Consider the following 17,871-nt stretch of genomic DNA (forward strand, 5'->3'; position numbering starts at 1 on the left):
ATAGTAAGATATAGATCGCGTTTAATATACAAACTACTAGAATATAGAACTTCTCCATCTTCTTTCCCTCTCTGATCAATCAAACGTGTCGTGTTTACATAATGGGACGCACAGCAAAAGGAGACAGGGTGTTACATCATATATGTGTTGCTTGTACCATGCTCAGTTGTGTTACGATTGCTTATCTTTCGGCACCATTAGGAACTCGTGTGCCGAATATTGAAATAGCTTCTATGGATTTCACGGTGCATAATATCACACAAACTCGTCTCAGTGCAAATTGGGATTTATTGATAATGGTCCCTAGAACCTTTCCTGATCACTTTATATGTCTTCAAGGAGACATTCAAGCTTCCTTGTTTACAAGGATATTACCCTCGCTACCTCCTCCAGACAAAGGTATTATATACAAGTTTATAATTCAATCTTCTTTGTATTATATATAAAAAAGTTGTTTATTATTGTGCTTGAAATTAACCGGTTGCATATAATATAGGTATAACGATCTCAAATCCAACTCGCCTCAACAGCTTAGGGTTTCAGCAGCTATCTCTGAAGAAGATATTGGTGGTTTGATTGGCAAAAACATTATAAAAGATATCAATGACAAGAGAGAAGTGAAGTTCGGATCGCAATTGTTCCTTACAGATTGTAGAGAAAAGACAAAAGGAGTTTTGAGATATGTGTGTCGTGAAACCACGTTGCGGTTCGAGCCAGGTTCTGAGACGAAAGCGACTGCGTTTGGGGACAACCCTACATGCACTAGTTTCTGACTATAAAGAAAGAAAATAATTTGATCTTACTTTCTTTTTTTTTTCTGTGTTTTTTAAGTTTTGAGTTCTTAATTTTTTTTTTTTTTTTTTTGTGTTCTTTAAGTTAATTGACAATTTATATCCGTTTTAGCACTTAATATTCGCCACTATACTTTGCAAATCTAGACCTCTACATGTATATGTATTTAGGACGACTTTACATAACACATTCAGTATTGATTTTGAGAGAGAGTTTGCTAGCTTTTAGGAGAGACAAGTCATACTATCTCTTCGTTGAGAAGATTTAGAAAATATCAAATTAAGATTGCACGTCTCTTGGATAAATACAGCTGGTTATATTAATCGGCAATAATTAATTTCACTTGTTAGTAAACCAATATTTTGTAGTAAAGGAAAGACGGAAAGCGTTAGGAACATCTAGATACAGTAATATCAAATTAAGATTGCAAGTCTCTTAGATAAATAATACATTAAGGAAATAAACGAAGAAAAGAAATGAACTTGTAAAAGAAATAATAAAACAAAATCAGGGCTTTGGTGTACGTACTTCATTTCATTTTTGGGCTTTAGCAATCTTTCTTCACTCCACTCGCTAGTCATCGTCGTCATATGATCTATAGTCGTAGTGAGCATTTTCAAATTCACGACCAATGCAGCCAGTAGAGCAATAGTAGTATATAGAGTATCTAAGCAGCTTCAAGATGATAGGGTGAATGCAGCGAGACCTACACCAACTGCAAAATGGGCGAGACATACTATTATTGAGCTCCACCTCATATGATGTATACATAAGTTCCACTGTGCCGCTTGGAATGAGCCGTGCAAAATCTCCGAGCACACACTTTATATGCAAACTAGCTTGGTGATCTGTACTCGTGTAGAACCATGTCTTTGGATTGGTTTCTTTCTCACAAATGTCACACCAATATTTACCACTCGCCTTTTCACCATAGCATAGTGAGAGAGGATGAGCCTCGACTCTATGCTTTACCACTAGTGGTAAAGTAGCGCATTTGAAGTCCAAGGTAAATTCACAACCATCTTCAATGCATCTTAGCACACCAAATGTCTCCGTGTTGCAACCATCGCATCGTCCTCTTTCATGTGGAGAAGTGTAATATAAGGCATGATGGGGATGACTTGGATGGACAAATGGCTCAGAAACTGAAATACAACAGACATCGAATTCCTTATACCCATCCTGATACATGAAACCATTGGACATTCTTTGAGAAGCACTACAATGAAAGGAGTTGGCCTTGCTTGTAACTAAAGTCAGCCGTTCATTATGTAACATATGCCATTTCTTTCTAGGAGCTTGAGCGCAGCTCTTATGGAGAATGAACTCACAATCCATACAACCATAGAAGGATTGGAGAGAGATGGGATGCGTGCATGCATTGCAAAGCTTGTTTCCCTCCCACATAAGACCTTTACCATTGAGTCTTAGGTAATGCTCTTTGTGGCTGATATGTTGTATTGTCTTGTCATCTATTACAACATATGGCTCTATATCTTCTGTTTCTTCAGGTATTTCTTCGAGTTCTTTCCCGTTCCATATATCATTTCTAGTAGCGCAGTTTGAATGAACGACATATTGAGGACACTTCTGACAAGAATACCCCCCACAAGTCCAATCCACCTTTTTGCGACAAACTCCACAAACAGAATTAACAACACCAAGAATAGAAGTGCGAGAAATACGATGATCATGCCGATTAATGTTTATGATGCGCGGAAGGGTGAGACAGTCTTGATGGATCATGAAATCGCATTGAACACATATGTAGGGGCTTCGATCTCCATTCAACCCACAAGCATTACATGTAAAAGAACGAAGTCTTGGGAGAAGGGTTAGCTGGTGATGATGAACTTTCAAGTCTAGAAGAGATTGTGGTGGTGGGTTTAAAACACAACGCATATCCAAGGTGAAGTTACAAAAAGAACAATGATAAAAGAACTTATCAATATTTCTTGCACAAAGACGACATTTACCATCAGAATAGTCTGGTGGGTTACCTGTTAGGAGCTTAAGAGGATGCCATGAGTGGTAAGGGTTGTTTACCTCTGACTGGTGTTCTCCAGATGGATGCCATGCACAATCGATATGGAAGGTTAAATGACATTCATGACATTTGTAAGGAAACTCATCTCCAATCTTGCCACATGCATCACAATCAAACACGGTTCGCTCCTTGAGAAAGGTGAGTTTGTGGTGATGCTATTCGGGAACATCAATAACTTCTGGTAGTGGGGACGTGGCACAACATAGATGAATGTTGAAGTTACAAATCCCACAACGATAGCCTAGACCGGGGATAGCCCTTTCACACAAGTCACATATGTGAGTTGTATTACACAGATTAAGAGCATGACTAGAGTGAGATGGATGTTCAATAGATTCAAAGGACTCTGCACATTTCTTGTGTGCGAAAAAATCACAGCTTTTGCAGTAGTAGCCATCACTGACAAATTCGAAGCGTTCACAACAATCACCTCTCCGCAAATCATTCCAAGTCACCATACGGTGCTCGTGGATCAAAGGTAATGACACAGACACTTGCTCATTGTCCATGGCCTTAAACAAAAGAAGAAGAAGAGCAACTAGTATCTCTAGTTTGAAAAAAAAAAAAGAACGAGAACTTATTAGATCTGTAATTTCAAAGTTAGAACGAGAGCTAATATTTTTTCAAGTCTCTTTCTCGTTCCACTCAAAAAGTCCTTGTTAGTCTGAAAGATGCGTCCTTGGTAATCTCAAAGATATGTTATTAAAATTTTATGGCTAATTTGTTAATTAGCTAAAGCACCAAATTGAAGACAGAAATTGACAATATCGATGACAGAATGAATGTCACGTAATTTTTTATGCATGTCGGTTTTAAGGTTTAGTTTTATACTATAATACATTTTCGGTTTAAAGTCTAGCTAGGGAACCAAGAAAAAACTCGTGGCGCGGCTTGCGCCGAATATAGAAATAGCTTCTATGGATTTCACAGTGCGTAATATTACAAAAACTCGTCTCAGTGCAAATTGGGATTTATTGATAAGGGTCTCCAGCTTTTTTTTTTTTTGATAAAAGGCTTTCATACTAAATGCATAAAAAAAATATCAAGGATATGACTTCGAGGTCATATAGTCTCAGAATTCGACAACGAAGACCAATCAAGCCTAGGCAAAAAGTTCAAGAGAATCAATGGACTATGGTTTATGTTACCTTCACCAAAAAAAAAAAAAAAAAGCCTTTTTTCAAAAAAAAAAAACATTCCCAGTTTTGTGTTAGTAGTAACTTCTCTTTTTTAAGACCTTCACTGTTTTTTCATGGTTCTTTTTCTTTTCTTTTTTTATTCTATTTTTTTCTTATATTTTCAGTTTTTTCTTTGTCTATTTTCCTTTTTTATTTGATTATAGATATTCACCACCACCTATTCCTTATATATTAAAAGAGAAGTATTCTCACACAAAATACTGACGTGTCGCACTTACAGAGTTCCAGATACTATTTGTCATTAGTTTTTAATAATATTTATATCAGTTTTATAAAAATATAATTAACACCCAAAACTAAATTCTTATATTCTCTTTTTAACTTAATTATATCCTTTAATTACATTTTCATAAAATCTTTAAAATAAATTTTAAGAACTCTTTGTTCATATGATATGGTAATATAATATTGATATTATAATAATTCTCACGAGTTAAATTTTTATTATTATACAAAATATGTATATATATATAAATATATATACAATACAAACAAATTTTAGATTCTAATTACCAATAAATATTATAGATTTTGAAAATAAAAATTACAATAAAAATATTTAAAAATTATTTTATACTACACATAGTGTGGGTTGTTACCTAGTAAATATATTAAGAGAGATATACAAATCAGAACTCTAAACGAAAGAAGAATTAATGAAACCTTCTCCGTCTTGTCCCTTCCTCTTCAATCAATCGTTACACAATGAGAGACACACGAGGAACACAACCAGAAGAATACAATTCAGAAGATCTCTGGACCGTACTACTTTCATTATCGTTTGCTGGTATTTTGTGTTTGTTAATTGGTTGGGCTTGATAAGGGTCCCTAGTAACCTTACTGACGACTATATATGTCCTCAAGGAAAAATTCAAACTTCATTGTTTTACAAGAATATTGCTCTTGTTACCTCGTCCGCACAAAGGTTAAATATAGTTTTGTGATTCAGCCTTTTAGTACTGTATTTTTATTTTCTTAATTAATCCTGACTGAAATTGTTTGCATATAATATATAGGTACAATCTCGAATATGGCGCAGCTCAACAAATTAGGGTATCAGTAGAAGAGGATATCGGGGGTTTAGTTGGCATAAACGTTATCAAAGATATCAAAGACAAGAAGGAAGTGAAGTTTGGATCGCACTTGTTTATTACGGATTATAGATTAAGGACGACAGGAGTTATGAGTTATGCGTGCGATGAAACCATGTTGAGGTTCGAGTTGGGTTCTGAGACCACGGCCACTAAGTTTGGGAACAACCCTACCTGCTTTAATTTTTGATTAGTCATTCTTGTTAATATTGTAAATATTTGATTTTATTCCTTTTTAAGTTAATTAACGATTTATATGGTTTTAGAACTTGAATTTGCTTATTTTATTAATCTAGGAAGGAGATAATATTGACAATTTATACGTACCTCATTCATCATTATCTCCTTGATTTTTTTCGAAGTATTATTAACTCTGTAGTAACATAGATTTGATTTTAAGCAATATTACTACGTATACTAAAATACATATTAAACCTTCTCCATCTTAACCGTTAACCCTCTCTCGATAATCAATCGTTGCACAAATGGCAAACAAAGAGAAAATTTCACAAGACGACTTCTCAGACGTTAGAGAAGATGTATTTTTTTTTTTTTTTATGCAAAGGGGAAGATCGTAAAGAACCAAATAAGAACATCAATGAAGAAGATTACGAGGAAAAAGAAGCTCTATTGCTCTGAAGAGTAAAATCATCATTTGCGTTGTGAGAAAATGCCTAGTTTCGATAGCACGGACTAGTCCTAAATTGATAAGAAACTAGAAAAAATGTCTTATTCTGTAATTAATCCCACAAAATAGTTGATATATCTTTATTGGACTTTTAGAGAATGGTTCACTGCACAAAATAGTCATTACGCATTACCTACGAGGGTACAACAGTTTTCCACTATATTAACCAATAATATCATGTACATTTTTTTTTTGTCAAGTGTGTAATGTGCAAATTAACTAGTCTATAGAATAATAGAATCTTGAAACTTTTTAAAGGAAAAACATTAGTTAAATTCTACATAGGTTGGATATCGAGTGAGTTGTAAAGAGCATAAAAAAAACTAATAGAATGTCTTGGTCATGATCATGACTCGTGAGTCATCATCATCTTCCTTTTCTTTGGACTCCAATGTCCCAATTTAATAAGACACCATACCATATATAAAACGTGTTTACAGTATATAGTTTGTAAGTTGTAACAAGTGATAACGATGCGCTTCAACTTACAAAAGAGGGAATAAAAATATCCCATTATACTAGTGATCACTCGTTTCAGAATCCACAAAACCGGAACACATATATCGATCGTCCTATATTATGAACCTGTTTAAGACTTAAAACAACACATACACATTATATTGATTGTTCTTTTTTTTCAAATTCCTCAAGTTGCCAATTACAGGATTTAGTATTTAGAAATATATGTGTTGGTTATAGTTATCATATACTACGTAACATATGGTATTAAACATATACACGCATTGTCTTTTTGACATATGTACATACAAAGTAGTCTCTTCATGTCTGAAGAAGCATGGCTACCAGATTGTTATGTAAAGGATCAGAGACATGGTCAACAAGATTGTGTATAGGACCCTTTCCAGTGAAAGCAGCCTGTGAATAGAATCCAAGCCACGCGACCATAGCTAGTCTCCCGTTTTTAATCTCCTTAACCTTAAGATCTTCAAAAGCTAGCTACCGGGTCCTCAGAGAGGTTCAAGGGATCAAAAAGCGTCCCTCCGGGATAGTTTATGTCCCCTGGCAAGTATATTCCCAGTGGCTCTAACGCCTCAATGCCACAGTATCTTGCATATTCCGGTCCTACCTGTATGCATGCGGGAGGATAAAGGTTTTTTGAAGAGGGTGTATTTATGTACGAGATGAAGCAAATGTGTATTTGATGTCTCTCAAATGTATTACCATCAAGAGTACTTGACAAATGGCGATTACAATGACACCTTGGCTTCAAGCTAAGTGCAGCCCTGGAATGCCCAAGTAGTCCAACGTTTCTCCCTGGTGAAAAACAAAGGCGTCCTCTTCGTGGTCATGCTTCTGACTAGGAATTTGATACTAGATGGGGAAAGAAGTTTGAAAAAAAAGAGAGCTAATTACTGAAAGAAACCTGAAGCTTCGAGTAACCAACTCGCCACCATACGGGTTCAGCAAAATGGAAAGTTCCCGTGAGATCAAATATTTCAGGGATTAAAGCACCCGACGCTGCAAGCATGGCCCAACGAGCATGAAGTATTTCAAAGCTGCAAAACAAGCGCTAGGACTTAACTACTAATTTACTAAAAACAATGGTCAACTTCAACAGAATATTTCTCATATGATTTGGTAGAAGAAAACAAAACAAGAGGAACAGTCACAGTTAGATTCTAAGTTGTAAACTAAAACAGAACAAGGTTAAAAAAAATTATAAAAGAGAAGGACTCACTTGAAGTACTTATCAAAAGACAAACGATCCTTGGCAAGTCCTGCAATGTCGAATCCATAATCCCCTGGAAGTTCTCCTGTAAGGTATGGAGGATAATCATATGGGACTGGACCAAACCAACGGGGACGTTCTTCTCCATACCACTTGCTGCACACTTACAAAGAACAAACCAAGAAAATTTGTAAGATGATGAGAATTAATATTGATTAGCCAAATTAATGTTTATATAATCTATCCACAAAGTATTTAATATGCCTTCTGAGCTTTAGCTTTGAATCTTGAAGAATTCTCAACGGCTTCTTTCTTTTTCTCTTCCAATCTCCGCCGCAAAGATGCTTCCAATGAGCTGTTCGCAATTGCTTTAACCGCCGTGAAGGGTATCGCCGAGAAAACCAACACTCCGGCGAGCTAAAAAAAGCAGGAAAAGTTAAAATAAAAAAACCGAAATTCTCTTTTTAAAAACGCATGACAGGGATTTGAACCCTTATCTGTTAAGACTATGGTATAGGGAACAAACCACTAGGACAAAGGAACATTTCTTGGAGAAAAAGCCGATTATATGCCTATATAATTTACGACCGCAAGCAGATGCTTCATCTACTTGGGTCCAGCGCCGGTCGATAGATCCATGAACAATTCCCAAAAGATGTCGCTTTGTGTAGTTTTGAAACTTGAACAAAAGTTTCAATGGAAGGAAGATTAAATGAGAATTTACTAATCAGAAACACCAAATAGTATATACCAAAGGTTAAGCTAAACCGGAAATCTATTCAAACGAGTTTCTCTTTGGTCATAAAATCTATAAATATTTGTTGAATTTTTTTTAGGAAACTAAGTGATTATGGAGTTCAATTTTAGTCAACATATCAATGATTTGTAATTTTGACACTGCCTTTGAACTGTAAAAAATAGAGTATTATGTGCAGTTTGGGGTTGTTATATTGTCTGCTGCATTTGATTGCTACCAGTTGAGAAGAGATTAAAAATCAACAATGCTACAACGATGAACTCTGAGGCAAAAAAATAACAACAGATTGCCCACTCGCAAGCCCTCCTATTGAAGTTCTGAAACCTGTTTGTATATTCTTCATAGTCTGTCTGCCTCCTCTGTTTGTTTTTAAAGAAGGATCTCACACATAAGCTGTAGAGAGACACAAACGGATAGGGGCAGCTACTACAGAAGACACATTCTCTTCTCTTAATATCAAGTACAAGGTAAGGGATACGAAACGAGTATATCGTCTATATCTCAATATACAAGTTTACTAGACTTCTGAAAGGCAGGGACTATTGTTACCCAACGATCTACACGCAGGAATCCAAAACTGCGACTACAAGGAAGGAAAGCTGATCACATATCCCTCAAATATAGTGGTGACCAAAACAGAAGAAGTGAAAAAAAAAAAACCACATCTATAAATACTAATTCAATCTTCGATGCCAAAAAATCAAAAAGGGAGTCTGGCTCCTTCACATACTCAACATACCTATTATGATGGGAAGCAATTCATAAATAGATTAGCTACCATCACAAGCATGTAAAATTGAGATTTAAAAAAAGAAAAACTAGGAATAGATGTAGCACACCTAAAATGGTTAAACAAGGAAGAAACCAAGTAGTAACCTGAAATATCTATGAAAAAGACTTAACAAAAGAATCAGGCATAAGCAGAAATGCGAATTGAACGAGGTAGATGAGGAACATTACACTTCAAAATGCAGGCAATATATATAAATCAACAGATAGCAAAAGATCTAAGAAGGAATGAAACCTGAAAACCTAAAAAACTTGAAGATGTTCAATGCAAAAACTCTACTTAAGTATACACATCCATCATGAAAAAGACAGAAAATAAGTACAAACCCATTTTAAAAGGATGTAATGATCATCTTTCATCTCATTGTGAGTAGATTGCAAACGAATCAGAGTAAGCTGATTGATGAAGAAATCATGGGAAAATACAATTAGACATACAAAGGAGAAAACAATAACAAAAATGAAACATACCAGTTGAGATCAATCCTAGAGGCAACCAGTGAGGAACTCACAGCTTACTTCTCTTAAATACCAAGAATCTAACCCAGGAAAAAGACGCTCATTACACCTGAACAACCAAAGATGGAACCCCAAGTTCATCCCTGTTGAGACAACTTGTAGACTTGAAAGGAATCTAGGCAAACAAGTCCAAAGAGAAGTTCTACTTGCATCATATAAATTCATGTACGAAGATAATGAATTCACAAAGAAAGAGAAAACACCATCCCAAACAGAAGTGATTAGCATCTAAACCACCATCAAAAGCATATGAGAGTAGGATTAAACACTTCACATTAAAAAAAAAAATAATAACCACAATCATAAGCATATAACATGACAAAATAATGTTGAAGACTTCCCAATGGCACTGTCCAATATATTCAATACAAAAACCATGTTAGTAGACATACAAAAATCCAGCTGGAAGACACATAGAAGAGAAATAATAACAAAAATGAAACATACCAATTGAGATCATTCCTTGCGGAAACCAATGAGGAAATCAAAGCTTAAAAATACCCTATAAACATATAACAATCAGAAGAAAATTACAGATAGACCCTAATAAGGAAACAGAGAGAAATAAGACACCGGCAAAGAGGTAACATGGAATGCCGAGAGACCAAAGATCAACTGAGACCTCTTCAACTTTGTCCCACGCGACTCTACACTCCTCTGATCTCTCGTCCCCGCGTCACAAACCTCCGTCGCTTCCTTCACTTTCTCCTCTATCATCTCCGATAGCTTCTCTTCTCTCATCTTCGTCCCCTTGTACTTCGCAGTCGCAGTCGTTGCGATCGTCAGCTTGAATCGCCTCGGTTCTGTTTGACTCAGTCGGAAAATCTCCGATCCGGTTGAGATAGACCATCGCTGCTGGTGTAACGGAAGCAGCACTCTTACGTGGCTCGCCGCCGCCGACATCATCATCATCATCTCTGTGAATTTTGATTTCGTTTCTCGTCTCTTCTTTCTCATAACTCCCAATTATTTATTTGGGCTTGTTGACTACGGATTATGAAATTACAAATTGCCACGTCATTTCGTGAATTTCTCTTTTATTATAGTTGTGGCTTTATCCAAGCTACTACACTCATCAAACATTTGACCCCTTTTACCTACTCCTTTTGTTTGTTGTTTTAGCTGTTCACCAACAACTTGAGGGGTGTCGTTGTTATATCATGATGTTATGTTTTGTATCAAGCTAAGCTTATATGAGCATACCAATATTAATAAGCTTGCGTTTACCGTTTCTTTTTTGCCATGTTAGTATTGTTACATATAATTTGAGTACCAAAACATCATCGATCATGACATGATGATGAAATTCAGTTACTAGATGTCTTAATAAAAAAAAAAATGTGTTTAATCATACTGAATTTAAACTCAACCAAAAATATCTCCGACGTCTCTCTTTTTAGCAGTATCCATCTCTATATCTGATCTTCTGGCTTCGCTTCGGTCTATGATTTAATCACCTAAGCGGCGAGTACCAACATTCTAGTTATTAAAATATATCTCTTTATCTATAGTATTAAAAGGGAAGCATTATTTACAAGGCAAAATGAATTCTGAAATATATGACATAAAATGACCCTGAATAAATTAAAAAGCATACAATACAAAAGGGACATTAAAGTAAATTTGATAATAAAAATGCACAGATCCTATATGCCTTGGATTAATTCTGTTCGGATTATGTATTAACTGTTCAGAGCTGTTTTTCATACTCCTGTATCCAAACAGAATCAAAACAAGCATCTGCAATAAAATTCAAAAAAGGTAAGTAGTTTTGCGTAAACAATTTAAGGAAACAATAATTTTGATATTTATGTATATGTTTAATTTGGGCAATTAATTTCGAAATTGTATATATGTAAACTTATTTAATTTGATTTTATATTTTGAGATATATCCGGAAACAAGAAATTATGATGTTACCTAATATACAAAATCATCTAAATGTTTATAGAAATAATTTAAATCAGTATCTATTAAAATCGAGCAGTTAAATACAAAATTGTATATATGTATAAAAATATAATTTGGTTATATATTGTGAGATATCTGTAAACAATATTTATGATTTTATATTATGATTTCAAACATATGTATTACATACATATATACAGTATGTTTAAATCTTGGATACTGAATTAAGATATACATACGTTTGAAACTACTTATAACTTATCATTTTATCAATGCATAAATGTGCGGATCCGAAAACATGTTACAACTAAAGTAAAACAACAGTATTTTAAATATGTTTTTTTCTTCAGCTTATCTAGCATAAGCATGTACAAAACAAGAGATAAAAGAATGTTAACTGACACGGCATGTATGTGTGATTCTATTAACTGAATCTTTCAAAGAAATTATTTTTCTTCATCAAATACTTTATTTTGTTTTGAATCAAACTATTACGTATTTGTGTGCTAAATATATAGGAACATGATTTTGAGGAAATGAGAAAAGAATAATGGGACGGAAACGGGATGGAAGGAGGAATAAGATGAGATTAAAAATTTTCAAAAATCAAAATCCAGGATCATGTTAGAATTAAAATAAATTAATGCTTCCAATATATTATGTAACATATTTTTCAATTTATCTAACACAAAAATGTCAAAAAAATATTCAAAAGAAAAAGAAAAAACATTAAACTATGTTCTATAATAGATAAAAAGAAATCAACCATAGTTATGAGACATATACAGGACATGATGGATTTTATGTCCTAAATTAGACATACCATCTTTCTGTTACTATTTTTTAATATAATTGTTTTTACTGATAACAAAAACAAATTTGATCATTTTTTTGTCTAAACCAAATTAAAAATAAATCAAATACTAAACTGATACAAAAAAAGTTTGGATTATGAATGTTAATAACATTTATTAAAAATATGTTTACAATAATCCGCATGTACGTAATAAATTATAAATGTGTTAGTAAATTTAGTTTTTAAAATCAACCCCGCACGTATGTGCGAGTCCGAATCTAGTTTTTCTGTTAAAAGAGAGTTCATATTTATTATTTTATTTTATTTTTATATTAGTAGTATATATCCAACTTCTACTTAGGATTGTACTGAATATCGTGTAGCTCATTCATTATTATCTCCATGTTTTTTTTGTTCGTATCATTATATTGACTCTATATAAGTATATCACTACTAAAATACATATATATATAATATATATAAACCTTCTCCATATTAACCCTCTCTTTTTAACCAATCATTGCACAATGGGAGACGAAGAAATAAATAACAAACTAAATATGTAGCCAGGTGATTATTGCTTCTAAAATTAAAACAAATGTTAAGTTAACGAGATCTTCTTTTTTAAAGTCAAATATTAAGTTAAAGAGATCAGTTTATCATTTGTCTATTTTAAAATTTAATGAATATGTGTGTGTGTGTTTTTGGATCTACAAAATAACAAACAATATATATCTTCTTCATATCAAAATAGTAAATAAATCTAATATACTCCATCTTAATCCCGGTATAATCCACTAGTACATATAAAAACCTTCCCATCTTAATCATCTCTCGATCTTTACAACAATTGCTGAACAATGGAAGACACGGAAACAAATTCACGAGGCTGCTGCTACGACATGATCATAGTAGTCTGTTTCGTTATTCCTTTGGCCGGTTTCATTAGTTCTATTCATTACATTGCAATGAACATAGAAAGTCCTGTGCCGAATATAGAAATAGCTTCAATGGATTTTACGGTGCGTAATATTACACAAACTCGTCTCACTGCAAATTGGGATTTGTTGATAAGGGTCCCTAGAACCCTTCCTGATGACTATATATGTCTTCAAGGAGACATTCAAGCTTCATTGTTTTACAAGAATATTACTCTTGTTACCTCGTCCGCACAAAGGTTATATAACAATCTTCTATTCAATTTGTAGCTCAATTTCTAATACTATTATTTAAAATTGTTAATGAACTATTCTGATTGAAATCGCTTGCATGTCATAAAGGTACAACGATCTCAAATACGGATCAGCTCAACAACTTAAGGTTTCGGCTTCTATCTCTGAAGAAGATATGGGCGGTTTGATTGGAAAAAACATTATCAAAGATATCAAAGAGAAGAGGGAAGTGAAGTTTGGGTCGCAGTTCTTTCTTACGGATCTATGTGTGTGATGAAATTACGTTACGGTTCAAGCCAGGTTCTGAGACCAACGCCACTAAGTTTGGGAACAACCCTATCTGCTCTAATTTTTAATATAGTTATATTTTAATTCTGTAAAGATTCGATTTACTTTGTTTTTTTTTTTTTTTGGTGAAAACCTTTTCGATGAAACTAGTGGTGGATGTTCTAAAACAAAATAATTATTTTTATTTTTGATCTCCTAGATTTAATATAATATATTTTGATTGTAACTATTAATGGAAAGAGACTATTAATGGAAAGAGAGGAACAACCATTTCATTCTCATTCTACAATCTCAACTCTACAATATAAATGATATTAGTTAACGTCCACTAGAGAGAAACGATTCCGTCATGACCACGGAAACGTTACTACTTGCCTCTCTAGACTTTCTTGATTCACCTAATGCATCAAATCCACCATCGATTATGCGAGCATTCACAAGGTCTAGCAAGTTATGAGGGAGCGTAGCTACACCGTCTAAGAATTGGATTGCGCTTGACATGCTTGGTCTAGTGGCTGCCACTGGATGCGAGCAAAGCAATCCAAGTTTCAAAACCAAAGTTACTTGTTCCGAAAGATACATATGCCCTAGCCTCTCATCAACTACCTGCAGTATATCTCCATTGTCCCAACAGTCTAGTACCCAATCAGTCAAAACCATCTCGCTTGGTGATCCTCGTGGCTCAATGGGTCTTCTTCCACAAGTAATCTCCAACATGAACACCCCAAATGCGAAAACATCAGAACTTGTGCTTGACTTCCCTGTTCTTGAGAGCTCTGGTGATATATATCCGAATGTACCTTGCATCCACAGTAACAGCAAAACCCTCAAATAAGTTCCAAAGATATTGATTGACTGATTGATTATATTATCTACACAAAAACGCAAACTTACCTGCGACATTAGAGGTTTGAGAATCAATCCCGTGGTCACATAGCTTTGCAAGTCCAAAATCACCAAGCTTGGCGTTCATATTTTCATCAAGAAGTATATTTGCTGGCTTAATATCCCTGTGGATAATCACCTGAACCCACTGCTGATGCAAGTAGCACAGTCCCGAGGCAACATCTTTGATGATCTTGAATCTCTGTGGCCAATCAAGAATCTGATTTGGTTGATTATAAAGAAACTTATCAAGGCTTCCTTTAGGCATGTAGTCATACACCAAGTAGAGTTCTCCCTTGCGTCTGCAGTACCCGAGAAGACGAACTAAATCTGGATGTCTGAGTCGGCCAATGGTCGCAATCTCAGCTAAAAACTCCCTCATGCCTTGTCTTGAATCATGAGAAATCTTCTTTACCGCGATTGGTATACTAGACAATGGTAAGGTCCCTTTAAAAACTTTTCCAAAACCTCCTTTTCCAAGAAGCTCGCTGTTCTTAAAACCTTTCGTGGCGGTGAAGAGATCTTTATAAGTGAACCTATGTGGACCAAACTGCACCTCCCAGTCCTCAATAACTTCCAAGAACTTCTTCCTTTTCAAGAAGAACATAAATCCAAGAACCAAGACGATAACAAGTGTACCTCCTGAAATACTTAAACTAATCGCCAAGATCATCTTGGAACTCAACGGTCGATCTTGTTCTTCATTAGGTACTTTGGGAAGACGAGAGAGATTTATACCTGAAACTGCTCCACTATTGTTGAAGTTCCAGCCAAGAATGTAGTGAGAAGAAGTTGGACTTCCAACTGAAGTGAAGCCAGTGAACATATACTCACGTAGATATGGAGACAGATCTTTTCGCAGAGAAATCAGAGGAATCTTGGGCTTAGAGATCTCAATAGAATGCATTGTAACATCAAGTTGTTTAGTTGAGTTGTTATACTCAATCCAAACCTGTATTGGCTTCCCACTTGCGATATCTAGATTTACCAATCTACCATCATCTTTGTAATAACCAGCTGAACAGTTTCTATCTGTTTCCGAGCTATTGACATTGATACCAACGATATTAATATCTCCACCATCCGGTTTATCGCTTTTGGCCGTATGGAATTCAACAGAAACAGAACGGTTAGAAGAAGAAGAGTACTGATCGATGTTTGGAACAGAACTCAAGCCTTTTGTAGGAGAGATGTTGAAGGAAAGTCCACAACCGGCGATTGTTTTACGTACTGCAACGATTGCGAAAACAAAAGTGGTGGAGAAGGACGAAACCTTGCCGTTTGGTGAGTTCTTGAACTGGAGTGGGAACTGGTAAAGAACTTGACCAGCTCCTCCTTGTGTTTTTGAAGTTATGAGTTTGAACAAACCGTCCGGGTTTAGATCCGCAACTCCATCGGTATACAAGAAACCGTTGAAGCTAAACTGTCCACCGGTTGGGTCTGAGCCTTGAGAAACTGATACCATAGGGAAGAAAAGAAGAAAGAACAACAACATCTTTAGAAGCAGAGACATGATTGATTTGTGGATTTGTTCCTTTTTTGGTTTGTTATTTATAAGCATTAAAGCAAACATTTGATAGTAATATTATCTTAATCAAGATTAGTCCATGCTAAACACGTTCTTCTTCTTGACTACGCGTTGCTATAAAAGGAAAAAAGGCAGAGAAAGTGTTGTCATCATCCGTAAAGTTGCCATTTTGCTTTAATGCTCAAATTATTAAAAAGTTTGAAACCAAGAAATGATAGCTCCAACTTCCTCTAAGGGAGATGGTTATGTTTTTGTTCATATACAAAAATCAACTCCTACTTCATTTGAAAAGCTTATGCTTTTTCTTTACCCAAATTGAGAAATTAAAAAAAGTCAATAACCATTGATAATGTACAAGCATCAAACTGTTTGGAGCATTAGTTAATCCATAGAGATTTGAAAGTTTTGTGCTCCATCCATAAAGAGATATGTTAGGTGACATTCCTCTTTGTTTGACAAAAAAAAAAAGTGACATATTAACTTACTTCTTTTCTAGTATGTAAAATAAAAATTTCAATAAAGCTAGCTAATTAAGTTCAGACGATTTAGTAGTGTGTAATATTATAATGTTCTCTTTCACATTTACAATCATCAAACAGTTTATAAACATATATGTAAAGAACTTCAAGCAAAATTGTTCATTTATATGGAACAAAATTATACTCAAGTCTAATGCTTTGGACTGTCAAATCTATCAACAATTCAATATCTTTCAGTGATAATCAATACTCAAAACGATCCTAATATTTACAAATAACAAATCTAGACACTCACATATCAGAATCCAACCCACCTTCACTCCTAGCTCTGTCCGACATGAAATTTATAGGCAAAACCGGAAACTTCACCGCATTCCTCTGTGAAGAAGGCTATACGGAACTCCCAATCTTCCTCCTCTACATATTCCTCATAATCTCTAAGCATGAAAATTACAATGTTTTTTGGTTCAAATTAAATTACAATGTTAAATACAACATCATGATAGTTTTTCTATATGCATATTAAACTAAGGGGGATTTTCACTAACTAAAAATAATTTAAAACTAAGTTAAATAATTTTAAATAATCACTGTATTTTTGCTTTTTTACCATTTGTAAAGAAGTCAATAAAACAAAGTGTTTTCTTTTAAAACCTCCAACTCAATATATATATACAAAGAAATTACACAGAACCACGAAGATACAACTCAGTATAGAAACATTGAATTTAAGAAACGATTTACATAAGTTTTTAGGGAAAAATAACATGCAAACAATTATATTAAAAATATATGGTGATATATTAGCTAAATGATAACTTAAAGTATATGCCGTTAAAATTTTATTGTATATTAATGTTAAATATGTAGTCAGGTGAATAAATTGCTTCTAAAATTAAAACAAACCAAAACGTTAAGTTAAAGAGATCTTATTTTGTAAAGTCAAATATTAAGTTTAAGAGATCAATTTATCTTGGCACAAAAAATATATATATATATCAGTTTATCATTTGTCTATTTTTAAATTTAATGAATATGTGTGTAGTTGTTTTTGGATCTACAAAATAACAAACAATATATATCTTCTTCATATCAAAATAGTAAATAAATCTAATATACTCCGTCTTAACCCTCTAGCCCGGTATAATCCACTAGTACATATAAAAACCTTCCCATCTCAACCCTCTCTCGATCTTTAAATCAATTGCTCCACAATGGGAGACACAGAAACAAATTCACG

General features: G+C 34.3%; 2 protein-coding genes, 1 long non-coding RNA gene and 3 pseudogenes across 3 annotated transcripts; 2 read left to right on the top strand and 4 right to left on the bottom strand.

Annotated features, from left to right (window-relative positions):
• Positions 1 to 101: 101 nt before the first annotated feature.
• Positions 102 to 773, top strand: LOC147944966 (uncharacterized; annotated as a pseudogene).
• A 418-nt stretch (positions 774 to 1,191) lies between these two features.
• On the bottom strand, positions 1,192 to 3,502 carry LOC147944967 (uncharacterized). The gene has a single exon (XM_087451424.1). It carries the CDS (start codon positions 2,692 to 2,694, stop codon positions 1,366 to 1,368), a length of 1,329 nt encoding a protein of 442 aa, XP_087307550.1. The 5' UTR covers positions 2,695 to 3,502; the 3' UTR covers positions 1,192 to 1,365.
• Positions 3,503 to 6,597: 3,095 nt separating this feature from the next.
• Positions 6,598 to 8,607, bottom strand: LOC104788101 (chlorophyll a-b binding protein 7, chloroplastic-like; annotated as a pseudogene).
• An 84-nt stretch (positions 8,608 to 8,691) lies between these two features.
• On the bottom strand, positions 8,692 to 10,516 carry LOC147944968 (uncharacterized). Its single transcript, XR_015558000.1, has 3 exons — positions 10,020 to 10,516; positions 9,104 to 9,921; positions 8,692 to 9,003 (listed from the first exon to the last, which is right to left on the bottom strand). It is a non-coding gene; the product is annotated as an uncharacterized LOC147944968 (long non-coding RNA).
• Positions 10,517 to 13,161: 2,645 nt separating this feature from the next.
• LOC147944969 (uncharacterized) lies at positions 13,162 to 13,857 on the top strand (annotated as a pseudogene).
• An 82-nt stretch (positions 13,858 to 13,939) lies between these two features.
• Positions 13,940 to 16,137, bottom strand: LOC104788103 (putative L-type lectin-domain containing receptor kinase V.2). Its single transcript, XM_010513789.3, has 2 exons — positions 14,634 to 16,137; positions 13,940 to 14,539 (listed from the first exon to the last, which is right to left on the bottom strand). Exons 1-2 carry the CDS (start codon positions 16,135 to 16,137, stop codon positions 14,058 to 14,060), a joined length of 1,986 nt encoding a protein of 661 aa, XP_010512091.2. The 3' UTR covers positions 13,940 to 14,057.
• Between the last annotated feature and the right edge of the window lie 1,734 nt (positions 16,138 to 17,871).

This window comes from Camelina sativa, chromosome 5 (assembly GCF_030686135.1).
Source record: "Camelina sativa cultivar CO46 ecotype springtype chromosome 5, ASM3068613v1".
In the NCBI taxonomy this organism is placed as follows: Eukaryota; Viridiplantae; Streptophyta; class Magnoliopsida; order Brassicales; family Brassicaceae; genus Camelina; species Camelina sativa.